A 9,183-nucleotide genomic window follows, 5' to 3' on the forward strand; every position below is an offset into this window, starting at 1 on the left:
TTTGGTGTTCATAGCACAATGCAGAAATGGTAACACGTTCTTGTATCCATGTATATATTTAGCATCAATTCATAGGTCCATTACAGATCAGGCACAGGCATCGAACTTACATAACCTTGAATACATTCCTTTCCCTGGGCCACCAGCTGAGAATGATCCACCACCTCCCATTAGAACCTAAAGTATGATTAAACATTGACTTAATTGTTTCCATCAAATCATATTTGATAAGGCTTAAAAAGAAACCACATGAAAATTCATGATGCGGGTAGAAATAACCTACCATATTTCAACTACACAGAGTTAATACAAAAATCACATAAATAGAATTTTAAAAACCTGAAGAACTGTCAAGGTAATAGCCTCCTTCACATTATGCCAGCCACCTTTTAGTCCAAATGCAAGAGCAAAATGGGTTTTCTGGTCCTATGATCGAGATTCAGTGTTGAGAACCCCTATGAGATGCTTAGAAAATAGTAAAAAAAACTTTTGTTCTTCAGAAACATCTTAATACATACCCCGGAATCAGCTTGGCAACGAAAATCACCTCCAGTATAAAAAGATTCTGGCTCTCCAGGACTCTTTTTATCAGGCAGGTCAGATAAAAGGGGCTCTGCAATGGCTACCAATTCCTCATGTTCAACACCAGAAGCTGCAAGCACCATATGAGGAGCAGTATAATTTTCCTGAAAAACTCGAAGAAAACTTCAACTTAGGAATGCAAGACTCATTGAAACAAAGCAATAATCTCATATTAAAAAACATGATGATAGAAAAGAAAATTTTCACTTGTACGTACAACTACAAATTCCTCCAAGAGTGAACCATTCAATCTATCTATTGAAGATTCTGGGGCTAAAAGTGGATTAGCCAAACCACCAGAAAAACCAGCAGAGTGAATCGCCCCCAAAAGCACACCTTGAGGGTTCTTTGAAGCTTCACTGATCTCAGCTCTCACCTTCTGAAGCTGCATGAGGCAGAATATCGCATGGATAAGCACCACCTATCTGCAATTTCATAAAGATGAGTGGCAGATACATAATGGCACCACAATGTTGATTTACCTGTTCATTGACCTCCCAATCAAGGAAGACAGGGTTCCTCACACAATCGATAAGTAGCTCAACCATCTCCGGAAGATAAGTCTTTAGAGCATCATATGTGTATCCCATCTGCTCCCGGGATGCTGAGGATTGCACAGCGCCCCCAATTGCTTCCACTTCTCGTACAACTCGCAAGTGGCTGCGGTTTCTTGTGCTTTTGAATGCCATTCGTTCCAGCAAGTGAGTGGCCCCAAATGTTGCTGGTGACTCATAAACTGAGCCACAGTCAACATATAACCCTATTGACGCCACAGGGTTCTGGTATACAAGTGCATTAACTGATAAACAATAAGCTAAAAACAACATCTTAAAAAAAAAAGAACTGCAATAAAAGAGAAATGAAAAGGATACAAGCATAAATACCGGTGATGTTTCAGATGCAATTCGCAAGCCATTACCAAGTGTTGTAATCTTAGTTACCCCGGGTTCAACATAATCAGGTGAAGTGGAAGGGAGTTCAACTCCTTGAAGTGGAAAGTCTAGAGGTGACAAAGACTTGGACTTTCCCCCAGTAAGCCAGCTGAATAAACCACTGGAAGAGGACGATTGCAAGGCTGCTGCAGCACTCGAACTTGCAAATCTTGTAGGATATCTACGGCCGCCCTAATCACACGAAAGCATCTCTCTTGGTCACATTAGGCCCACCAACCCAAGGGGTGGCATCCCGGTAAAATAACAAGCAGAGAGCTCAGCCACGCCAAATTACGATTGCATGTTAAATGGGTTTTCAGTAAAGACTTTAAAAAATCATATCTTTTAATGAAATTTTCTCAGAAACCAGGCAGAAAAGGTCTATGAACAGATCTGGGCATAAAAAATAATCATGGCAGATTTAGGAAATAGAGATTTAGGAGACGAAACTGACCTTGAGAGCACTGAGACGCGAAACCGCAGTTCTGTACATGATGATGCCTTGCTACTGATTTGATGATGATAGCGGCTATCAGAGATCAAACCCAGATTGATTATATTTGTTTGCTTTTATTATATATTCATTTAAAAAATAAATAAACAAAAGAAAACTTCAATGTATTTGTAATCGTTAGTCGTCACTCTGGAAAAATAATAAAATGTTTTTGTATTTGCTCAAACAGTTTCCAATTTCCCTATCGGATATTTATTGATATTTTAAAATTATTTTTATTAAGAAAATTATGAAATTCTTTTACTAAAATAGAAAGAAATATCCATCTTTCAGATTTAAAATAATAGATGATAAATTAATTAGTTTGACAATAAAAAAAAATATTCTCCAAATATGTGATTAAGATTGAGGGAGTATTTGTCATGGCAGTAGTAATTATTTTTAAAAATATGTTTTATTTAAATTGTATTAAAATAATATTTTTTGTTTTTTTTTTTAAATTTACTTTATTATATTAAAATAATTCAAAAATAAAAAATAATTTTAAGTGAGAAAAAAATTCAATGCCTTTAAAAATGATGTTTGGAACCAATTTCTGTTTAAGCAAAAAAGAATACTAAAAAAGGTTGACGACAAAGTTGGTTATGAATAGTAACATACTGGAACTTGTTAATAATCGCATAAGCAGAGAACTATATAATGAACAAGAGATCATGAAAAAAAAGATAGTGATGTTGATCGAGCCATGATCGAGAACGCAGAGAGGAACCTTAACCGTCAACTTGTCAAGAGGAAGGCCGTCAACTTGTCAAGAGGAAGGCTGTTCACGAAAATGCTTATAAGCAGCTGGCTAATACATACAGAGGCAATGGAAGCCAACGAGAGATTGAAAGCCTTTTAACATCCAAAAGTGATGATTGATGATCGATCAATTGTAAGTTAGTTGCCCTGTGCAAAGAGAAAACTCTAAGTGATCGATCAACGTGCATGCTGGAGGTTTTTGATAATATAGAACAAAGAATGCATGGACTAGTTTTTTTTCAATCGGATAATGCAGAAGTTTAATGGGAATAAGCAATGCAAAAGCACAAATGAATGTCCTTATCACCGGTAAGTAAACTATAGAAACAGGCTTGAGGTAGTCGAAAAAAGGATCGGAGGGCCATAAAGGGGAAGCTATAGATTTAGCGTAACACAAAGTGCAAGCCAGAGGAGGCTGATGCATGGAATATAAATAGGCAACAAAATCTCATGCTGATCTTGTGCAACAACTAAATAGAAGCAGGTGTAGCAAGGGTGTGGCTCTGTCAAGGAAAGCAATCAAAATGGAAAAAATAATGTATCATCTGCCGTGTGGAATGTAGCGCGGATTCAATGACAAAGGTATCAAGAAGTGGCAGCGATGAAAAGCAAAGATAAAGAATTTGATCTGTGGTTATTAATGAGGGGATGTTAGGTAGAGAGAGTTCAGAATCAAAAGTGAGCAAGAGGTCATAGTGTAGGACGTCACCTATGGAGGGTAATGCGACGTGATCTGTTGTCGCTTCGCAGCTGGTTCTGTCGGTTTGTCATCTGCAGGTGAGGTATTTTGCTCTGGGTCATTTTCATCTCCTGCAAATGGTACATGCATGTGGAAGATGGCCGCAGTTCTGAGAAAAATACATGGTTACTAAGTTTGAAGAGGTGAGAGGCTATAGAAAAAAGCTTAACCAAACGCATGGCAGCTTGAATTTCAGCTGCAACAGCCATATTTGAGAAGGCAGGGAATTAATAAGCAGAAGAACAACAACAAACAACGACCAGGTGAAACAATGACAGAGAATTACCCAAACCAAAAAAGAAAATGATGCAGACCTAAAAGAGAAGAACGAAAGGAAATGGCAACCCGAAAATGACCCCAAAACAACGTGCTCTTACAGGCTGAAAAGAAAAGACATGAAAGCATGGAAAACCCAATGGCAACAGTAGCATGCCACTTAAAGAAAATTATTAACAAAATAGACCAGCAAAACAAAGGAGAACAGTAGAAAAACAAACTAACCAATGGCCCTCCCGACAGCATAGGAAGGCTAATGAGAGGCAAAGGAACTGAATTTTCCAAACCAAAAGCAAACACCCTGAAAAACGTCCAATCCGACTGAGAAAGCAGCAGCTCTGCCCATACTGCTAAAGGGGAAAGGGCCTAAGCAATTGGGTTTTTCATTTAATGCACGATTATGATTACACGCCATTTTCTCTAAGCCAACACCAGCAACAAAACAGAGCCCGGTGCAGCCAGAAACAAACCATCAGCCGCTTGCAGCAGGAAGCCGGCAGCAGAGAAGCCGAAGGAAGTGAAGAGAAATCTAGAAGCAAAGAAGCCCATTGCAGCTAAAAGACATCCATACACAGCCAAGAAGACGAAGAGGCAAGACCAAGCCTGCATACCAACAGGCGGGCTTGATTCACAGCAGCAAAATGTGTGCTCTCCCATGTTTTTTTTCCTAGCAATGTCTCCAAGAAAGAAGGAAACGAAAACCCGAAACAACCCGACGTACTCAGCTCTCAATCACCCAATGCCCGAGAACAATTTCGCCAGCACGCTACCGTTGTAAATCCTGGTCAAAATTTTATTGGATAAGTGAATTATTAAAATTACTAATCAAACTAGAAATTTAAAAAGATATAAATGAATAAATGAAATTAATTAAAAGGGGTGAAATTGATTGATATCAATTGATGATAAAAAGATTTGAATCAAATAGGAAATAAAAAAGCAGGGTTAAAAAGGGAACTTAAGGGACTACTATAGACATAGAATTAACGAGGGGTATAAATACATGAATGGCTTTCTTAGGAAGCAATTCATGGCCGACTGGAAGGTGAAGAAAAAGAGAGGGTTTGTGTGATTTGTTTTTTGTTTTTCCACCTCAAATTACACCAACTTAAACACTAGACATAAGAGAAGAAGAGATTAAAAAGGGGTTTTAAAGGAATTCGGTTTAGGAATGAAGAAAACTCTTGGGAGGAAATTAGGGTTGTTGCTGCTGCTTTTAAGGAAGAAAGAAAAGGAGGAGAAAGTTTGGTTTTGGGTATCAAACTCCCTGTAAATATAAAACTGAAAGTAGCAAGAGTGATGAAAATAAAGATTAAAAAAAATGGATAAATAATTATTATTATTATTATTATTATGATGTATAATAGAGGGGATGGTCTCTATAAAATGAATTTTGTTTAGAATTTATAACGACAATGAAATCAATAATGCGTTTCAATGAATAAAATAATAATAAAATAATAAAATATTTTTAAAAATTAAATGAGGTAATAAAAAATAACAGTGCAACAAAAAAACAGGACATTACATTTAAATAATAATAAGCTTAATAAACAAATAAAAAAAAATTAAAATAAATATATTTCAAAACAATAAAATAACCCTAAGGTTTTATAAGAATAATTGATATAATTTATATGAGAATTGAATAAAAAAAAATAAATTGTTAATGAAAAGTCACCAACGAACTAATTTTATGCTAAAGAGTAAAGCTCACAATCCAACCATTAGATAAGGGTATAATTTTGCATGGGATTTATTAATATACTATCCTACCTTGGTTTAAGATCCCAGCTCAATTTTCGATTCAATAAAAACTAATGATTTAAGCAGAAAAACTAGAAAGTTTATTTGAAAAATAAAATAAAATATATAAAGGCACAAATAAGGGATACAATTATAATTAATGATAAAATTACCTTTAAAACAACAAATAGGCCAACCATTCCATACAAAAAAAAGGGTAAAAGGATAAACAAGAAAGAAAATTTAACTAAAAAAAGAAGTGTAGAATTTAAAGAAGTCAATCCATAGGAGACAGTAGGCTTTAACAGTTATATCTCCAGCATTAATTGTTGGATAGTGCTTCTTTTTGGATATATTATGCTTCTCACCAGCCTATCATCTCTCTAGAGGAATCTGCAAGACCATTTTCCATTTGATAAAAATTGTTATCAGTAATATCATAGGAAAAGAACACCCTATAAGGCAGTTTCGATCATCAACCAATTCCTCTCTTTTCCATTGTTTATTATGTCTATTTTTGAATATGTGGTAAGCCTAAATATTTTATTAATTAGGATGATGGAAATTATAAAAAAACTTCTTGGATTTTATTCATATTGAACAGTAGCTTGCTAATTTTTAATGGGGGCTACGAGGACTAGACAACAACATGGAGTGGGAGCACATACACATACAACAAGTGGGTGCTTGATATCTCGTTTTTTTTTTCTAAATTTAATATAATTTTTAATTATAAAATTTAGAATTACTATGTTAAAATGTGATTGTGAGTTGATATTATATTTGATAGGGTTATATGCCAATGAGATTGTAAGTTAGATTGAATACAATGAAACTATGTGTTAATGTAATCATGAGTTGGATTGGATACAACAAGACAATGTATGTAAATTGTATGTGCATGGTTAATGTTTGGGATATGAAATAAGATTAGGCATGGGAAACATGATGAAATAGTTAAATTAAGTGTGTGATAAATACATAATGATATTTAGTGATTGAAGTGTTGGTAGTTAACACTAATAATATGGTGATGGAGTTAGTGTCCAGTAATGAGCTATGTTGTAGAGCTAGTAACCCGAAAATGAAACCAGTGCCTAGTAATGGGCTAGTGGTATCAATTCATTTGAAGACCGACTTGTTAGACTATTAATGAAATATTGGGTAAAACCTAATTATTAAATAAAATGATGAATTATGGTATCAAGTACTAGATTAATAAGAATATTATGACTGGGTTCATGATATAGATCATTGAATTGATTAATGCCTAACATTTGTGAAGAAATGAAGATAAAGATTGTATCTCCTGAGGAGAATGCATGAAAGGGTAAATAATTTAACAAATTTATTTAGTGATAATAAAAGTGATCATTATGAGGAGGAAGATAATGTTGTCACATCAAGGATAACTTTAGAGATTAAAAAACAAAAAGGATTAAGCACAAGACTATGTTGAAAAGTCAAATAAAGTATAAAATAGGGTTGTATTTTATGGATTTTTTTTGTATAGAAAACTTTATGATCATTAAGATTGCATAATAAAGTGAATATAAAAATTTGTGAAAATGACTTATATGGCATAACTTAGGGCTACTTGGGGGCAACCTTCTAAAGGAAAAAAAATTATTATAAAAATATATGACAAAAAAAAAAGATGACAAAAGTTGTGAATAACAAAAATAATGGTTGTTCAAAATTGTTAAAACATATGTATTATGTATTTGATCATGTGTATCAAAGTATATATAATAAAATTTGGAATTTGTTTCTAGGTTGTGTGTGTATGTATTTTTATAATATGATATAGATTGACTTGACATTGAAAATAAATTGTGGTTGTAGTTGTAGTTGTAGCAGAATGATGTCCTGTTAAAAATTATAGTAACCGTGTGTTGGAAAGTGACTGTCAACCATGTTATTCAATATCAAAGTGCAACGAAAACTATAACTAAAATTATAAATTTATGTGAGAAGAATCCACTCCAAATACAAGTATACAAAGGAGAAATAATACAATAATATTTCAATCATGTGATGAAATGGATCACTTCACTAAAATATGTAATATACCTTGAGTATGTTTTTACTCGATGAGGGTGAAAATATGTTAATGATGGGGTCATGGTGTTGATATAATATGACAAGTAAAAAAAATGGTGATAATGCCACTAAAATCAATGTCATAATACAAGTCAGTGCGAAATGATCAAGGGTATAAAGAACGAGAATTTTGAATTATTAAGTGTAAAAGTCAAATCAATGAAAAATATATGATGTCGTTTTTTTTTTTTTTGTAAAGGAATGAGTCTTTATGGTGTTTCTTTTTATGTTAATATGGAGATGATGTGAAAACTAAGTTCAGTTATCAAATTATAATTAATTTTGAATATTATATATATATTGGCTCCATACGAACTAAAAAGTAAAAATTATTATAAATATTATGTTTGCAAGTTGGTTGATTTCTTGTACTCTTGTTTAATGAAGAGAGATGAAAGTAGTTTTTCATTTTGTAAAAAAAAAATAAAAATTATTTCTTTAATTTTCTAAGTTCAAAGCTTAAAAAAAACTATTTTAGGTGTATAAATCATGGAGTGTTACAATGGGCCTTTTCATCTTCATTTTTCTTTGTAAATAAGTGGTATAATGCTTTGATCTATGCATTTTGTACATTGCTAATAATATGTTAATGATATTTTTTTCATAAAAAAGCAATATATTTGGAATTGTATTGAATGTGTGAATGTATATGTTAGTGTTTTGTGATGGATTAATGTTAATGTACGTGAAAAAGAAAAAATAGGTTGATGAATAATTGAAGAAATTGTGAATGTGATATATTAAACTATGAAATTTATAGGTGAAATGTTATGATTATTTGAATTTAATTTGAATAATTATAAGGGTAAATGTATTAATTAGAATATAAAGGTAATTGGATAAGGATTTCATTAAAAAACAAATTCATTAAATGCAATCAAGTGACTACATCATTTCGTGTGATTGAATATCCTGATTTATATTTATATCTTATTTTTTTATTTTTTTAGTTATCATTAATGACTTATTTATTTTTTATTTAAATAAATAATTATCGATTTATTTTATTAAATGCTTGTATAGATTTTTTTAATTTAGACTTATATAAATATTTAAAAAATATATATATTGAAGCAATTTATATATCTAATATTTTTTTAAAAAAAATATAACTCACAGTAAAATATAGATTACATAGCTAGTGTGTATGTATCTCGTAAAAGAAGATGCAGTAAGAATAGATAATAGACAAAAAAGAGAGGAAGGTATGCTTATCTCATAATGCCCAACTAAAAAAAAAAAATTAAAAAAATACATTCATGGAATCAAAGAACTTTGGCATTAAAGCCCCAATTGGTATTGTAACTTTTTAGAAAAAAATTATTTTTAGTTTTAAATTAATATTTTTTTAATATTTTTTATTTTTTTATTATGCTAATATCAAAAATTAATTTTAAAAATTAAAGAATATTATTATAAAAAATATTTTAAAAAATAACATTTATTATATTTTTAAATCGAGCATGTAGCTTAAGTATCATATCAAGGTTTTAATGGTTTTTTTTTTTTTCATGTTAAAAATCATGTAATCAAATATGAATTAATATTAT

At 31.9% G+C, this 9,183-nt stretch overlaps 1 protein-coding gene across 1 annotated transcript; it reads right to left on the reverse strand.

Annotated features, from left to right (window-relative positions):
- Positions 1 to 22: 22 nt before the first annotated feature.
- Positions 23 to 2,104, reverse strand: LOC105119890 (mitochondrial-processing peptidase subunit alpha-like). The gene is made up of 7 exons (XM_011018081.1): positions 1,969 to 2,104; positions 1,467 to 1,706; positions 1,065 to 1,361; positions 800 to 967; positions 519 to 686; positions 340 to 426; positions 23 to 177 (listed from the first exon to the last, which is right to left on the reverse strand). Exons 1-7 carry the CDS (start codon positions 2,005 to 2,007, stop codon positions 88 to 90), a joined length of 1,089 nt encoding a protein of 362 aa, XP_011016383.1. The 5' UTR covers positions 2,008 to 2,104; the 3' UTR covers positions 23 to 87.
- Positions 2,105 to 9,183: the final 7,079 nt, after the last annotated feature.

Source organism: Populus euphratica, unplaced genomic scaffold (assembly GCF_000495115.2).
Source record: "Populus euphratica unplaced genomic scaffold, PopEup_1.0 scaffold3918.1, whole genome shotgun sequence".
NCBI lineage: Eukaryota > Viridiplantae > Streptophyta > Magnoliopsida > Malpighiales > Salicaceae > Populus > Populus euphratica.

Bases quoted from the DNA above. Each gene is read 5' to 3' on its own strand.
- LOC105119890 (XM_011018081.1), bottom strand. From the start codon at position 2,007: ATGTACAGAACTGCGGTTTCGCGTCTCAGTGCTCTCAAG. The intron at 1,362-1,466 runs GTATTTATGCTT...CTTGTATACCAG, and splicing joins TTGCATCTGAAACATCACCG to AACCCTGTGGCGTCAATAGG. The intron at 968-1,064 runs GTAAATCAACAT...TGCCTCATGCAG, and splicing joins ATTGGGAGGTCAATGAACAG to CTTCAGAAGGTGAGAGCTGA.